Source organism: Balaenoptera ricei, chromosome 7, assembly GCF_028023285.1.
Source record: "Balaenoptera ricei isolate mBalRic1 chromosome 7, mBalRic1.hap2, whole genome shotgun sequence".
Taxonomy (NCBI): Eukaryota; Metazoa; Chordata; class Mammalia; order Artiodactyla; family Balaenopteridae; genus Balaenoptera; species Balaenoptera ricei.
The window spans coordinates 114,353,072-114,370,462 of record NC_082645.1 but is presented as its reverse complement, the minus strand read 5'-3'; the positions used below and the strand labels follow the sequence as shown (position 1 = coordinate 114,370,462).

General features: G+C 46.2%; 1 protein-coding gene across 7 annotated transcripts in view; it reads right to left on the bottom strand.

Moving 5' to 3' along the window:
- The window catches only part of DIS3L2 (DIS3 like 3'-5' exoribonuclease 2), a 371,579-nt gene that overhangs the window by 106,211 nt on the left and 247,977 nt on the right, over positions 1 to 17,391 (bottom strand). For all 7 annotated transcript variants that reach the window (XM_059928940.1, XM_059928939.1, XM_059928944.1 and 4 more), the window contains one exon: positions 6,987 to 7,099. In XM_059928940.1, coding sequence (XP_059784923.1) covers positions 6,987 to 7,099 — 113 coding nt within the window. The remainder of the gene's footprint in view (positions 1 to 6,986; positions 7,100 to 17,391) is intronic.

Genomic DNA, 17,391 nt, shown 5'->3' with positions numbered 1-17,391 from the left:
TGCTGGGCCACAAAGTGTGTACATACATTCAACTTTAAAAGATACTGCCTGTCTTACTATGTTCAGACTGCTATAATAAAACTATCATAGACTGGGTGGTTTAAACAACACACACTTATTTCTCACTGTTCTGGGAAATCCAAGATCAAGGTGATGGCAGACTCAGTGTCTAGAGAGGGCCCGTTTCCTGGTTCACAGATGGTGCCTTCCTGCAGTATTCTCACATGGTGATGAGAGTGCTCTCTGGGGTCTCTTTTATATGGGCACTAATCCCATTCATGAGGGCTCCACCCTTGACCTAATCACCTCCCAAAGGCCCTGCCTCCTAAGATCATCACATTAGGGGTTAGGATTTCAAGATATGAATTTGAGGGGGACACAAACATTCAGTCCATAACACTATCAGTTTTCCAAAGCGGTTGCACCAATTTGCCTTCCCTGCAGCAGTGAGAGTTCCCACTACTCCACATCCTCGTGGATACTTGGTGTTATCATTTTTTAAAAAAAATGTTTATTTATTTATTTGTTTGTTTGGCTGTGCCGGGTCTTAGTTGCGGCATGCAGGATCTTCGTTGGCGCATGTGGGATCTTTTTTTTTTTTTTTTTTAGTTGCAGCATGGGGGATCTTTAGCTGCAGCATGCAGGATCTTTTAGTTGCGGCATGCGGGATCTTTTTGTTTTGTTTTGTTTTTAGTCGTGGCATGTGGGATCTACTTCCCTGACCAGGGATTGAACCCAGGCCCCCTGCATTGGGAGCATGGAGTCTTAACCACTGGACCACCAGGGAAGTCCCTACATGTCTTTATTTTAGCTATCCTGTGGGTTGTGCAGATTTCTGAGGTGGGAGCTGGGTTCTCTTGAGCTGGGTTCTCTTTCTCACAGCTTTCCTAGTAGAGTAAATGCCAATTAGTTGTGACATTCCCAGGTACCACAAGCTAGAAAATACTTGGGCTCCCTGCCTCAGGCTGTCCATCAAGTGTTGGTAAGGTGGATACAATGTGGAGGAGCAGACACAGTTGGCAGGAAGCCACTGAGAGGTGGGTGAAGTTGGCAGGCCAGGGATTCAATGACTGTTGGCACTTCCAAAGATCCAGAGTATTGGTACTAACAGATGGTTTGTGTGTACTGAAGAGGACAGTCAAACAGCATCTTCCATATGAATGTCTTATGAGACCCAGGCTTGACTGACATATTCCTTATTCCCATTCTTGGCCTATCAGAAATGCAAGATCCTCCTAAGTAACTCATGGTTCCTTAGGTACTCGCTGGCTACCCCATGCTGGGGAAGCTCAGAAGTTGAGGTTACAGTTACTATGAATGAGGATATTAAACAAATGAGTGGAGACAACTGTGGACAAGGAATGCCATCAGTAGAAAGGGGTGTAACAGTAACAATAATTCTTCTAGTCCCAGGTTAACAGGTCTTGTCTGGTTGTGAGTGAAGGTTAGGTGGATATGAACTTGAAAAATGTTGAACAGGCCCTGCAAAAATATAAACACAAACTAAAGGCCAGCACTGTCCATATGGATAGCAATGGAATGGTGATGGCTCCAGCTTCATGGCCATGGGAGGGGAGGTTAGGGAGGAAGCCTCATGTGCTGACGTTCAGTGATATGTGTGGGTAACACGTTTGTGCTGCATTCCCTTAAGCCACGTATATCCGCCCACAGCTTGGGCACAGGTGTCGTAGACATTGTGAGGGATGGGGGTCAAACAGAAGTTCTTAACACAGCATTTAGGTTTGAAGAGGTCACAGAGGCCAGATAGGGGCATAGTTGCTCTGAAACAAGCTAAGTCATTGGGGTAGAACATCCCCTGCTCAGATGAGGATAAAGCTTCCCATTCTTATTGAGAGATGACTGAAAGTTCTGGATCTTTTAGGTATCACTGTGCACAGAGGTCACCTATCACTGGTAACACCCTGTTAATTATAACTGGGTTTGGATGATCATGCAGCTTCTGACCCAGAATTTCACAGGTTAATAATCAACTCCATCTCCCTCTCCTCCTGTATTCTCATTTCTGGAATGGCCGAAAATGAACGGTGCTTCTGAGCACCCAGTATAAATGGCAGGCAAAGCTGAACCCCTGAAGAAAGCAGATGTCCAATTCTCGTGGAGCAGGTGGAGCTCTCGGGTTTTGATTACATGTTCTAGGTTGCAGTGATCCAGAAAGTACTGTTATGGGGCAGGGGAGAGGAGGTGCTAGGTTTCCCTAGGGAGGGCCTCCACTGGATTGAACAGATGATAGCTCTGGCTCCCGTTTGGGACAATGCACACCAGAGCCAGCACTCCCTGGAGAGGGAGTAGAGGCTTCCAGACAGGACAACCTCCACCATGGGGTTGAAGACATCGCTGTCAACTGCTGGCTGACCAAGATGGCGGAGCCAAATTTGGGCCACAGGCCACAGGATCTCCAGCCCCTAAAGGACATGGCTGCAGTCAAGGCCTAGAAGAGTCCCGTTCTCCCGCCTTTAAAATTAAAAAAAAAAAAAAAAAAAAAGACTTTACTTTTTTAGAGCAGTTTTAGGTTTACAGCAAAATTGAGCAGAAGTTACAGAGATTTCCCATATCCCCCCCCCACCCCCATGCACAGTCCCATTATCAACATTCCTATCAGAGTGGTCCATTTGTTATAACTGATGAATCTGCACTGACATATCATTATCACCCGAAGTCCATAGTTTACATTAGGGGTCATCTTGGTGTTTACCTTCTATGAATTTGGACAAGTGTATAGTGAGAAGTATCTACCATTACAGCATCATACAGAGTAGTTTCACTTCCTAAAAATCCTCTGTGCTCTACTTACTCTACTTACCCTCTCTGCTAGTCCCTGGCAGTTGCTGATCTTTTCACTGCCTTCATAATTTTCACTTTTCTAGAAAGTCATATAGTTGGGATCTTACAGTATGTAGCCTTTGAAGACTGGCTTCTTTCACTTAGTAATTTATATTTAAGGTTCCTATGGAGGAACCATGTCTTTTCATGGTTTGATAGTTGGTTTCTTTTTAGTGCCAAATAATAGTCCATTGTTTGGATGTACCACAGTTTATCCATTCACCTACTGATGGACATTTTGGAGGTTGCTTCCAAATTTTAGAAAATAAGAATAAAGCTGCTATAATCACCCATGTGCAGATTTTTGCATGGACATACATTTTGAACTCCTTTGGGTAAAAACAAAGAGTGCAATTACTAGATCATATGGTAAAAATATGTTTAGTTTTATAAGAAACTGCCAAACTTTCTTCCAAACTGGCTGTACCATTTTGCATTGTCATAAGCAATGAATGTGTTCCTGTTGCTCCACGTCTTTGCCAGCATTTGGTGTTGTCAGTGTTCTGGACTTTGGCCAGTCTAATAGGAGTGTAGTAGCATCATTACTATTTTAGTTTACATTCCTCTAATGACATATGATGTGGAGCACCTTTGCATATGTTTATTTGCCATCTGTATACCTTCTTTGGTGAAGTATCTATTAAGGTCTTTTGCCTATTCTTAAATGGGTTGTTCATTTTCTTATTGTTGAATTTTAAGAGTTCTCTGTATATTTTGGCTAATAGTCCTTTATCAGATGTGTCTTTTGCAAATTTCCTCCAAGTCTATGGCTTATCTTTTCATTCTCTTGACAGTGTCTTTTGCAGAGCATAAATTTTTAATTTTAATTAAGTCCAGCTTATCAATTCTTTCTTTCATAGATTGTGCCTTTGGTGTTGTATCTAAAAGGTCATTACTGGACTTCCCTGGTGGCGCAGTGGTTAAGAATTGCCTGCCAATGCAGGGGACATGGGTTCGATCCCTGGTCTGGGAAGATCCCACATGCCGTGGAGCAACTAAGCCCATGCGCCACAACTACTGAGCCCACGCACCACAACTACTGAAGCTCACCCACCCTAGAGCCCGTGCGCTGCAACTACTGAGCCCGTGTGCTGCAACTACTGAAGCCCTCACACCTAGAGCCCGTGCTCCGCAACAAGAGAAGCCACTGCAATGAGAAGGCCGCACACCACAATGAAGAGTAGCCCCCGCTCGCCACAACTAGAGAAGGCCTGCACGCTGCGATGAAGACCCAACGCAGCCAAAAATAAGTAAACATAAAATAAATAAATAAATAAATAAAAGGTCATTACCAAACCAAGGGCATCTAAAATTTCTCCAATGTTATCTTCTAGGAGTTTTATAGTTTTACATTTCACATTGAGGTCTGTGATTCATTTTGAGTTAATTTTTGTCTCTTCCCTTCTGAGAGGTTAGTTATTGCGGTGGACAGATTGGAAATGTGACAGGAACTTGGTAAATGCTAGAAATCCTAGGAACTTTTGGACTGTCCCGGAAGACTTCTGTTCTAGAACTGCCAACACCTTCGTGGGCACCACATAGGCACTTTGCTGGAACTGGAGTCCAGGGATTGTAGAACATACCCCTCCTGAGGCTGGCATGAAGATTGCTGGTGTAAGTGGTCCAGGACCATGTACGTAAGTGGGGGAGTAATGGATCTGTACAAGGCAGGGTTGGGGAAATGAATGGTGATTCCATTGTGCAGCAACCCTTCTGCTCAGTAGAGATTCTGTGCTTTTATTGCTAGCAGACGGCTGGACCACTCAAAGGCCAAATGACATGGTCTGTTGGACCTGGCAGAGTTACGTATGGAAGTCCATCTTCCACATGTCACACATGCTGCCAGGTATGGCTGAGGTGCCAGGAGTCCTAATCCTGTGCCTCAGAGCACAGCAACAGAAGGTCTTGGGTTTATGGAATGGGTGAAAACCTTAGATGATGGCCGTGTTGAAGCTGTGGTAGTTCTGGCAGAAGTGGGCTCCACAGGCAAGAGGGAGAGGCTAAGGAACCCTTGACACAAGTTGATGCCTCTATTTGTAGAGAGCCTTGGCTTCAGACTTGGAACGAAACTGTACTGTAATAGCTGGGTGAACTTACAAGCCTTGGGCCCCAGGCCGATCATGCGTTTGGAATATGGTTCCTCTGTCTTTGTGTCTGAATAGACCCCTGGCAGATGGTATATTCCAGGAAATGATGTGATGGGGAGGTGGTAGGTATGGCAGTGGTGCCACAGGGTCATCCAGGAGAACCGATGTGAAGAAGTCAGTGACAGTTTTCAGATCTCTAGCTAGGAAGAAAAACAGAACCCAGGAGAACACTGCCTCTTAAAAAGATCTGCTACCACCCTTAGCACTGCCAAGATGACACTATTCTTTCCCTACGGCCATGGCCCAGTCATGATAAAAACATGGGGTCAGGTTCCTGGGACTCTAGGGGTGGGGCATTTCCAGAGTGAGCAGCACACAGACCCCCTGGTGGCCTGCTTGCCAGGGTCTAGACAGCACGTCCACAAAAGGGCCAGTGCATACCGGAAAACAGCAGGAAGCGGGGGTTCACGTGTTCGGGAGCATGAGTTTCCCAAGCCCTTGTTTTGAAGGGGTGGTAGTGAAGAGAGGTCAGCAATAACTAAGAGCAGGGGAATGCTGTCCTGCAGATGTGTCTCAATGCTGTGCCAAGATCTGCAGGTTCATAAAGGTCAGGGGCTCAGAGAACCGCCTTTCCAGGATCCCTATGCTGCTGGCGTTCTCAAACCTACAGCCTGGCACCCCACTAGATACTTCCATCTGGAGCAGGCAGCAGGCTGAATTTTCCCAGGAGTTAGAGAGGCAGGACCCCAAAGCACAGTGGCCTCCCAGGACATGCTGTGAGTGAGGGCAGTGCTCAGAGACTGGCTTTTCCTCTGCCAGCTGTGTGGGCACACAGGCGTGCTGGCAGTGGGAGCTGCCAGTCAGAGCAGGCAGTGGAAGGAGACTGGGTAGCTGTCTCTTTTCTCTAGGTGATGACATTTGGAAGTTCCCAGAATGGAGCCGGTTTGGCACCTGGGCTGCTTTCTCGCCCCTGAGAGACGGGGGCCAGGTAAAGGGCTCCCAGCTGCCAGAAGGCCACGGGATATGTGGGTAGATGGAGGGGATATACCTCTCACCTAAGTGCAGTCAAAGTGCAAACATCAGAAGTCATGTCCAAGGGCATGGGAGGAGGGAAGGTTCAAGCCAGTGTATGTAGCAATCCAAAACTGGATCACCAGATTCAAGGAAGTTAGGAGGTGAAAGTCATGATACAGTCAGTGATGTAAGATGAGCCAAATAAGCAGATGAACAGACTGTCAAATGGAGGAGGAAGAAGCCTGGAGAAGAATTCATGAGCTCTAGTGGGGGAATAACTCAGGTATGGTCTTTCATTCACCACCAGGCCTAGGGCAGTGCCTGGCAGATGACTGGTGCTCATCATTAAATACTTGTCAAAGGAGGTCTAGAGAGACTCGGTGACTTACCAAGAGAGGCAACATCAGGACTAAGAGGAAAAGCCCAGACTTGGCTCCCTTTGCTTCTGCATCTCTGGGATGTACCAGGTTATCTTGTAAAGGGCAGGTCAAGAGCAGATCAGCCCCCACTCTTCACACCAGAGTTCGAAACTTTTTCTTAAAAGGCCACTAGTAAATTTTCATTCCATTCTCCTACAGTAGTGTGACGTCACCTCAGACATTACATAAATGAATGGGTGTGACTGTATGGCAATAAGACTTTATAAGAACTGTGAACGGTGTGGGCGGAGCTTGCTGAAGCCCCACTTTGGAACAACAGTTTGAAAGTTCCTCGTTTCTTTCTGAAGCTGACCACTTGTCTGAGTTACTTATATGGCAGGGCCAGTCTGAAGGCCTGAGATGAGTTCCTGTGTCCTGCCTTGAGAACGCCTCAGTTTGGCTCCTCTTGAACATACAAGGGCCTAACAGGAAAACATACAATAACCGAGGGCAAACACCTTCCCAGGGAAAACCATTTTTTAAAGATCTCATTAGATGTGAGAAAAGATGTTCAGACAAGATTGCTGTCCCTCATGAATGTTTTTAAGGAGAAACAAACAAACAAAGGAAGATGATTAAATAGAAGCACGTCTTCCAATCCAAGAAACTGGAAACTGATCTTTACCTTCTGAACCAAGTAGACACTTGTAGCTCTCTCAGCAGCCACTTTATCCAGACTGGATCCCTCAGGAACAAAGTAACTGACGTCAGCGATGTGAACTCCCACTTCAAAGTTGCCTGTAGATGCACAAGAAGGTTGATCAGCCCGGAATGGAAGGCAAGGGCAATCCCTCCTGGGAATCCATCCCAAGAAGGCATGTCCCTCCCAGAGGCCACAGGGCTTGGAGTACAGGCTGCCATTTTCAGGCTGGCCCCGTGCTCCACCTACCCGCTGCGGTGCGCGCTATATTTACTTTCCTCATTGTACGCCAACAGATGATGAGATTTTTATCCCATTAACCATTAACCACTTTTATCCCATTAATCATTTATCACATTAACAATTTTTACAAGTGTTTACCATTTCTAAAGGCTTCTTGTCTTTGAGTAAACATCAGTAGACTTGTAAAAGAAGACTCATTTTGGATGACCACAAATCCTTACAGCTCACTAGAAGGAATTAATGCCTAAATCCTGCAGACCCTGCCCCTGAAAGCACTGCCCTTCCCGTCTATCCCGGCCACAGCCTTTCCTCAGCCCCACTGCTGGCCTTCCTACCTTGATTCCATCCCCTCCCACCTAGCCCTCCACACTACTGCTAATACCCCTCTCGTAACCGTGGGTGTGGTGATGTCGCCCCTTAGCCTGTCACTCATGTCCGTGCACGGGCCCGCCTCAGTCCACCTCGCCAGCCTTACGGCTTATCCGCCACATGCTCTCTATGCAGCAGTCACGGGAAATTGCTTTCCATTCCCAGAACGTATCTTACCTCATCCCATTCAGGTGCTTGCTTAGCTCATGCTTTTCCTTACACTTGGGATAATAATCACAACAGGATCTGCCCATCAAAATCCTTCTTACCTTATAAGGGTCAACTGAAAGAGAATCCCAGGACAAGAAGAGATTCTCTGCCCTGTGTTTCCCCTAACTATACTGTTAAAGCACCTAATCCATAACTGAAGATGCTTCTCGTGGTCTTCTCTTCAGAGCTTTCATCACTATCAGATATCACAGCACATCTTTACTGGCTCATGTGTTTACTGTCTGCCCCTACAGTGCAGGCTCCAGTAAGGCAGGGATTTTTGTGTCAAGTCCACTGTTGTAGGTCCAGTGCCTAGAAGAATGCCTGACACACCACAGGCACTCAATGTTTGTTGAGTGAACGAATCAACAATTTGTTTGCCTACTGTGGTAAAAGACCTACTTTTTTTCCATTTTAGAATTGCCCTTTCCCTTCCTGGTGGGGTTGTGCTTTCAACAGGCCCTGTCTTCTCTATGAGTTCTACCAGAGACTTGGTCAGATGACTCAGGCTGGTGGAATCATACCTAAAGTGGGCTTGGGGGCTGGTCAGGTTATACATTTAAGATTTCCTCTTGAACATCCCATAAGTCATCTATCAGATGTAGTATATGTGATTATATACACACAAACATATGCACACAAAAATGCACATAATGGACAGAATATGGAAAAGAGTACACATGTGAAATGGCATATAGTTTGGAGAGAGGAAGCATCATGGGCAGACAGAAGCACACTGATGATACAAGCACAAAGGTGAATTTGCTTATAATTTAAATATGTGCTTGATGGAATTCCGCTATACTCCATTCCTGTTCATAGTGATTGGTCTAGGCACAGGCATGTGACTCAAGTATCAACAGATTTATTCTGAGCCTGTTTTCAGGGATTGATACGGGCTTCAGAAAAGAGGGTCTCTCTCCCAGGACCCTAGACAATAAGTCTGGAGCTGCCAAGGAAACATTTTTGCCACATAATCATGCCAATATAGAAAATAATAGGTCTAAGAAATAAAGGGAGAATCATGATGACCTCATTTGAACTCCAGGATCCAGCTGAACTTGAATTCTCACTAAAAGAATCCTGACTGATTCCCAAGTTGACTCAGAAGAGTTACTGACACGTCACCACTCTTTCCTCTGGTTACCTGGATAATCAGTCTTAAGGTATCTCACATTTTAGCCTCAAATTTTGTAGCCATTTATTGTCCTCCTATTCCTTCTTCACTGGGGGAGGATTTTTCCCTGTTTTTAAAGTGGAAAAATGTTTAAACTTGGGGTGGTTAAAATAAGAGATTCAGGGATGGAAAAGAATTTAAGATTCCCCATTCTCATCTCTCTCACATTCCTACAGGGCAGCATTGGGTTTTTCCACCCAGTCCTGTAACGCTAATACATTAGGGAAAACCCAAGTCCATCTAAGAAATACTGGCTGCTATGGGATAACAGAATAGACTTATTTCCCACAGAGGCGAGGGCTGTCTGGAAAGCTGAGGAAAACCAGCGTGGCTCAAAGTTCAGCTGCCTCATCATGTGAGCCATGCAGCTGTGTTGCTGGGTCACTGGGAGCAGTGAAACCTGCCCCGCAATGATCGAGGAACTCAACCCTAAGAGAATGTGGCCAAGCGTCTCACACAGCTCAACAACTCCCAATTTCGATATTACAAGTATCTAAAACCAACACTTAGAGAAGGTAAAATAAAGTGTCTTCTTTTGAAGTCAGAATTATAATATACTAGCTCAACAGGTAAATATTGACTAAAGGAAAAGAGAAGGATTATTACATCATGATAAAAACCATAATTTTAAACTCAGTCTGTGTGTTGTTACTACACATGAACTTTCTGTCCTTAGTCAAAATTGACAAACTGACAAAGAGTTCATTACAGGAGATAAAACATGAAGGGGGCCAATCCAAACATATTTGAGAGGCTTAAATTTCAGAATTCCCAGAAGAGCCTCTAAAACCAGCAAAGAGAAGCTCTCTTATTCTCTCCTTTGGACCTTTTTTATGGAAACCCTAAGTAAATATTTTATTACATATATTTACATAATGTGAACTTGCAGAACTCCAGAGGTAGTGGCACTGAAGTTTTTATTCTATGAAAGAGAAAATATAAATCCAAAAGGTTATGTAGTAAATGCTGCCAAAACATCCAGGACCAATTTGATGTTTAAAAACGCACTGTCTTCCATATAAAATTATACTTTGAAATTTTTTTTACATTAAAAAATATTCATCTACTGGGGTTAAGGTGAGTCCTGTGAGTTCTGAAGAGCTGGGGAAGCACAGGAAGGAAGAGTCCTCAAGGCCAGCCACGTCTGGCTCACTGTGCACAGGGCCCACAGACTTAAACACATGCAAATGTTCCTCTTTTTTTTTTTTTAATTAATTAATTTTTTTGGCCGCATTGGGCCTTCATTGCTGCGCGCAGGCTTTGTCTAGTTGTGGTGAGAGGGGGCTACTCTTCATTGCAGTGCGCAGACTTCTCATTGCGGGGGCTTCTCTTATTGCGGAGCACAGGCTCTAGGTGCAAGGGCTTTAGTTGCAGCATGCAGGCTCAGTAGTTGCGGCACGCGGGTCCTAGAGCGCACAAGCTTCAGCAGTTGCAGCGCATGGGCTCAGTAGTTGTGGTGCACGGGCTTAGTTGCTCCGCGGCATGTGGGATCTTCCCAGACCAGGGATTGATCCCGTGTCCCCTGCACTGGCAGGTGGATTCTTAACCACTGCGCCACCAGGGAAGTCTGCAAATGCTCCTGTGAATGAACTTGAGTGGACACCAGAACTGCTTCATCCAATTAAAGCACTAATAGGACGTAAATAGGGGCTTAAGAACCATCTCTTCTAAGCCAGCCTCCCAATCAGCTCAGCCACATTTCAACTATGTCCCTGCCAGGTGGCCCTTGACATACCCCCGGGAAGGGGGGTGGAGCTCACATCTTGAAGCCACTTGCTCTACTTCTGAAGGGCTCTGGTCGTGAGAAAGTGCTTCCTTACGTGGATCCACGATGCATGGAAATGGAACCACTAGATTACTCTAGCACTGGGCATCCATAAGAGGATCCCTCTGTTTAAGGCGCTCACAGTCTAATGGGGTTGGCAGATACATCAATGTGGTGATAATATGGTATTACCAGTGCTATGACAGAGGAAGGTTGCAAAACCTCATTCTGTGGGAGCGAATTGAGCTGAAGTCTGTTTTTACTTCAGTGAGAACATGTGAAAGTGTTTTGTCATCTATAACGACTACATGAACGTAATGTTGACAATAATGATGATAAAAATGATAAGGATGGCAGTAGTGACCATTTATTTAATATCTCTTTTGTGCCAGGGGCTCCACACACATTAACGTACCTTTGACAATAGCCATATAAACCGTGTTTCACAAATGAACCATCTGAGGCTCAGAGAGGTTCCATGTCACTTGTCCAAGGTTACCTGGCTAGTATGCAATAAACCCTGGATTCAAAACCAGGTCAGATTCAGAGCCTTTGTTCCTTTTATTACCACCCTCTGCCCCCCAACCACTGTCACGGTAACTCCAGGACAAGATGATACAACCCAATTTTTCATCTCAGTGGGTTACAGCTAGAAATCCCTGCCTATCTCTTATGATTCAATAGAAGCCACATTCTCGGCTATGGATTCAGAAGTCCTGTCAGAGACTTCTCCCAGCCCTGTTCGCAGCCCATCCTGGTTCCCACTGCCAATCTCTTTAGCCACTCGTAACAGGGACTGATTACAGAACAACCACTAAACCATCAACTCTAGTTCTATTTAATTGTAAGTGCTTAAGACCTAACAATTCCTTTCTACATTTCTAGTTTACAGTCATCTCTACCTGGTGGCAGAGTGACTGTCCTAAGTACCTGAAAGGGTCAAGGCTATTACAGGTGGGAAAGTATTACGCTTCCCTTACCAGGAGTGAGACCAGGGCCTTCCAGACTTCGGTCACTTGAGTTCACCTTTACCCACTGCTGAGATTGGACTGTGGTGACAGAGGCTCTTCTTGACCCAGTAGGGCACCCCTTTTAATCCAGAATATAGGGGAACAACCTTGCTAAATATACCTCATTTAGCAAAAGCAAAAAATAATTGCTTCTGTTCAGGTCCCTAATGTCCAAACCCTTTTAGGCTTGTCTTGTCCTGCCTGACCTTTAGAGGGCATCTGAGGCCTGGTGATTTCTCCCTCCTTTGGCTCCAGGCGCCACTCTGGGTGCCTGCCCCTTCTCAGGCTCCTCTTCCTCTCCTTGTCCCTTACATGTTGGCATGCCCGGCTGCCTCCCCTTCCAATTCTACTCCTTCTCCCTGGGCTGTCTCATCCACTCCCAGGAGTTCAAGCATCAACTCCGTGCTTTAGGCTCCACAGTCTGTGCCGTCAGCCCAGACCTCTCTGAGCTCCAGACTGACATACACAAGGGTCTACTGGGAACTGCCACTTAGCTGTCCCCTAGGCACCTCACACTCACGCCTCCAAAAGTCCCCACCTCCAGCAAAACCATTTCTCTTCCTGTGTTCTCTGTCCCAGGAAATGGGATCATCTCCACTAAACCAAAAAAGGCACCGTAACTGCCCAAAACTGAAAGACCCCAGGTCTGTCTCAGCCTGTGTTGATCGACCGCTCTGAACTCCGCCTCCCAAACACCTCTGAAATCTGCTCGTCTCTCTTCTTCCCACACCACCACTTTAGCCAGGGCCACCATTGTTTCTTCCGAGGACGATCTAACAACCTCTGTGTGGCTCTCCCTGCCATTTCTCAAACCCATTTTCCACAATGAGGATAGTGCTCTCTCCAAAATACAAGTCCCCCTGTCACTTCACTGTTTAAACCCTGCCGGGCCCTCACTGTCCCGGGCGTGCAGCCCAGACCCGGCTTCCGAGGCCTCACTGGCCTGGCTTCTGCCACCGTTCCAGTCCCTTCGGCTTGTTTCTTCCACTCCTCCCTCTGCACACTGTGCTCTACCACTGCTTCTCAAAGAAGTAATAGTGACAAAATTCTTTACCACGTGGGTCTGCCCTGAGCACGTTCAACTTTCCTGGCCCTAAGCCCTTAAGTGCCAGAAACTGTAACAGAACTTCTTAAGCTGCTCAAAGCCATCAGGCTCCACACTCATCTCCCTCAGAGTTTTTTTCCCATTTCTCTTCCTGACGACCCCCACCAGTTCTGCAGACCACTGTGTAAAGCCCACTCCCTCTGGCAGGCCTTTCCCGATGACCTAGACCAGGCTCCCCCCTCCCGACTTCGGTGTCTTCCTACGGCGTCTGACACCCTCCCTGCAGCCCTCCCCCGACCCCAACCCCCCACCGCTCACTGCAAGGGGGCCCTGAGGTAGGTATCTCTCCCCCCCCACCGCCCCCCCCTCCCCGTTCTGTAAGGGGGAAGCACGAGGGGCGGGGGAAAGCCTGAGCGCACAGCTGGTATATGACATTTACTGAATGAATAAGAAAATAAAAACATAGGGTAGACTTGCTGCTACTCTGGGTTGAAAGGGCTTGTAAACCCTGCCTGGTCTAACCGTGTAGACTTAGACCCCCATCCCTCCCCACACCGGGTCTTCCCAGAGTGTGTCCAACTTACACTCGCACACCTGACGTGCCTGAGAAACCACTACTCGCTAGTGTAGTCCGCTCCACCCTCAGACAGCAATGACAACGTAAAAAAAAATCTCCCCCTGTAGAGCCAAAATACATCTTCCCAGAGTTCCCACTTGGTGGCCCAGTTCTACCCCATGGGGTTGCCCAGAACAAGCCCATCTCCTCAGAGGGTAGCAATCTGGCTTCGAGAAATGAGTGAAGTGGCAGATCTCTTCCAGCAGGGCAGGCTCTACTTTGGGGATAGCACCAGCTTTGAATGTTTACACAGTTAGCACGTAGCCCCCTGGATCTTCTCTCCTTCGGGCTAAATAGCCGTGTGGCTTGGCTGTGAGTCACTATCGTAATCCTCAACATCCTCCTCCCAAACGTGCTCCTAATAACCACCTACATTCACTCAATTAGCCACTCAACACATACTTGTTAGGCTCCTACTATGTGGCAGGTACTTTTTTTTTTCTAGGCGCTGGAGACATACAAGTAAACAAGATTGACAAGGTCCCTTCTCTTGTGGAGCTTACATTCTCGTGGGGAGAGAAAGACAATAAGGAAACAAATAAATGATAAGATTACTTACCATAGTAAAAAGGACTTTGAAGAAAATAAAACAGGGTGAGGGGACTTCCCTGGTGGTCCAGTGGTTAAGCATCTGCCTTTCAATGCAGGGGACGCAGTTTCGATCCCTGGTCGGGGAACTAAGATCCCACGTGCCGCGGGGCAACTAAGCCCATGCCCCACAGCTAGAGAGCCAGTGTGCCGCAACTACTGAGCCCACGTGCCACAACTAGAGAGAAGCCCATATGCTGCAACGAAGAGCCCGCGTGCCACAACAAAAGATCCCGCATGCCGCAACAAAGATCCCATGTGCTGCAACTAAGACCCGATGCAGGCAAATAAATAAATATTAACTAATAATAATAATAATAAATTAATAAAAAAACAGGGTGAGGTGATGAGAATGCCTGGGACCTACCTCAGATTTAGTTCGGAAAGGTCTCTCTGAGGAAGTAGACTGAGACCTGTGTATACAAAAAGGATGTCACATGATGACATGGGGGAGAGCATCCCGGGCAGGAGAACAACCAGAGCAAAGGTTTGAAGGTAGGAGCAAGCTGGGTGCATCTAAGGAATAGAAGATTGGAAAGGAGAGAATTGGAAGCTAAGAGGCTAGTGAGGTAGACGGTGGCTCAACGAGAGATGCCCTGATGGGCCAGGACGAAGCATTTAGGTTTTATTTCAAGTACAGTGGGAAACCACTGGGGAGTTTTAAGCAGAGAAGTGACATTAGCTGAATATACCATATTCACTTCCTCATGCTGTCAGCGCCTTCATCCTGCATACCATGGTTCTACTAATGCACCCAAGGTCACACTGGAGTGAAAACAGTAAGCCTGAAGAAGACCACAACCTCTCAGGAATGGCACTGACAGGCAAACCAAGTTAAGCAATCCTTCAGTGATGTAATACGTTTGGTAAACAAAGGTAGATGATGAAAAGAAGCATAACCTACTAGACACACTGACACATGCAACAGATGCTGGGCTTCCTGTCCCACAGACTGGTTTCTATCCAGTCTGCACGACGGGAACATGCTGCTCTTGCTTGGGTCACCCTCTTGACCTTGTGGCCAGTTTTCCCAACAATGTGAGTCTTAAGAGAGTGAGGAAACAGTGTTCTGAAAGCTCAGAAAGGGTAATACAACCAAGAGGACTGAGAGAAAGGGACTTTCTGCTGTCCAGACATCCCCAGCAAGGAGGGGCCTCACGTAGGGCAGCACCTCCAGCCAGAATGCAGGTCCTGACCTTAGTCTGATCCCACTGAATTTTAGAGACAGACTCCATCGCTGAGAAGCAACTGGGCTTGGATCACCTTGTGGTCGCACAGCAAACTCCATCTTTTAGTTGGGGTAAGCAAATTCCCTTTGACTTTGGTGGAAACACTGATTGGGCTGCCAGGTAAGAGGGACAACTCAAACGCTGACGTCTTCCAGTTCTGTGTGGTATCTGGTTATGTAATCAAATGCAAAAGTTGACCACTGGTACAGCAAGCCGTGGCGGAAGTCCATGGCCATGACGTGGTGATGGTTTGAGAATATTTCAAAAGCTTAAAAGGAGTCAATGTAAAAAATTCTGGGACAAGTAAATCTGAATGCATTGTAAGGTCCCCAGGCATGAGAAGGGGGTTGTACAAGATGATGTCTTAGGTTCTCGTGAAGGCCAGGATTTGAAGAGTCTGTGGACTGTTTTTTTGGTATTTTCTTTTTTGCCACCCAGCAAAGGGTTAATGAGGAGAGTTAGTTACAAACTCCTTAACTGGTGAGCTCACCTTCTGGAACCAAGCAACTTAGAGAACCTTTTTCCTTCATTATTACAAAGGGCTCTATCAATCTGCAAGTACTCAACTAAACTGCCCACACAGCAATTTTTGTCATGTTCAATCTAATTCTCAGGAATCTAAGTTTAAATTTATATGAACAGCATGGAAGAGGAACACCCAGGTAGTAAATTCCACTTTTCCCCTTCCAAATGATTTGAGCAATGGCCTCCTTCATTAACAGGAAAGAGAATGAGGAGCTGAACATGTGAGGCTGGCACACCCAACGTCTGGGAATTTCCAGGAGTGGGGAAAGCCCAGGTCAGCCGGTCAGACCTGCGACAGGGAGCCGAGCACCGGCTCATGAGAAGTTCTGAGTGCAGGAGGGCAGGCGTTTGATCCTCCCTCGTTGCCAAAAGAGAGTGAAGTCAGAAGGGCCGAGAAGGACCTTTGAAGGCAGTTACGAAGTTAGCAGGTCCACGTAAGGGCTGGGAGTGGGGCGTGGGGTACGTGGGGTGTGATTGGGGTGGATTGGCCATGGCTTCAGGGTTGACGGGGCTGCGAGAGGGAAACAAGGGGTTTCATTATACTATTCTGTCTGCTTTTGTGCATGTTCAACATTCTCTATCCAAAAATTAAAAAAAAAAAAAAAGGTTTGTAGAGGTTGAAGTCAAGGAAAGAAAAAAGTTTAAAAAGTAAAAATCCAGTTAAGTAAAACTAGCTACAAGTTTTAAAAGAAAGACAAGCCAGCAGAGGCAGGAGAGGGTTACCACTTATGAAGAACAGAATTAAATTGTCCCCAGTGATGATCTCTGGAGGCTGAGGATATGGGGACTGCTCCTTTCTACATCATACACACTTGTAATGTTTCCAGCTTTCAAAGGCTGGAAAAGGAATAAAGATAAAAAGTATAAAATAGAAAATGTAAACTGGCTTAAAAATGTCTGGAAAGAAATATATCAAGATGGTAACAATGGTTTTCTCTGAGTGGTAGGATTATAACTTTCTCTTTCTGCTTATATATAAATTCTAATTTTTATATCATAAATGGGTTACTTGTTTCACAGTTTTGTTTTTTTTTTAAATAAAGAAACACCAACAAAGTGCTGTGTTCCCCCTCAGCACCCACCCTATCCCTGATTCCCCACCACACAGCAAGAGAAAAGCACCACCGGCCACCCCACGCAGTAGCTCATCGGCCACCTGCCCCGGAGGATAACGGCAGCTCAGCACTTTGCAGGCAAGTTCTATGAAGGTGAGCTCGGTAAATGAAGTAGCAGGAACTGGGCACACCGCCCCCCCGGCTGACTAGGAAACAACTATTTCCATGCCAGAAATGTGACTCCAGTTTGTAGCAGCCTGAGGCTTTTGCCACTACTTTAGAGGCTCAGTGTGTATGGTCGGCATGAGGAACCTATTTCTCTTGCCTGCAGGAGTGCAGGGAGGCTTGCAGGATTCCAGCAGACTGGCTTCCCAAAGACATAAGTTTGAAAACCAAATTTCAGCATGTTTTCACACTCAACTGTGGACTTCTCTATTTTTAAAAACCCTCTCTATTAACAAAACAATTACTAGACTCTTAAAAGCCAAATTTAAAGGAGATGTACAGTTTTCAAATATAAACATCTATGCATATTTAAATGCCTATTCACAAAATGTT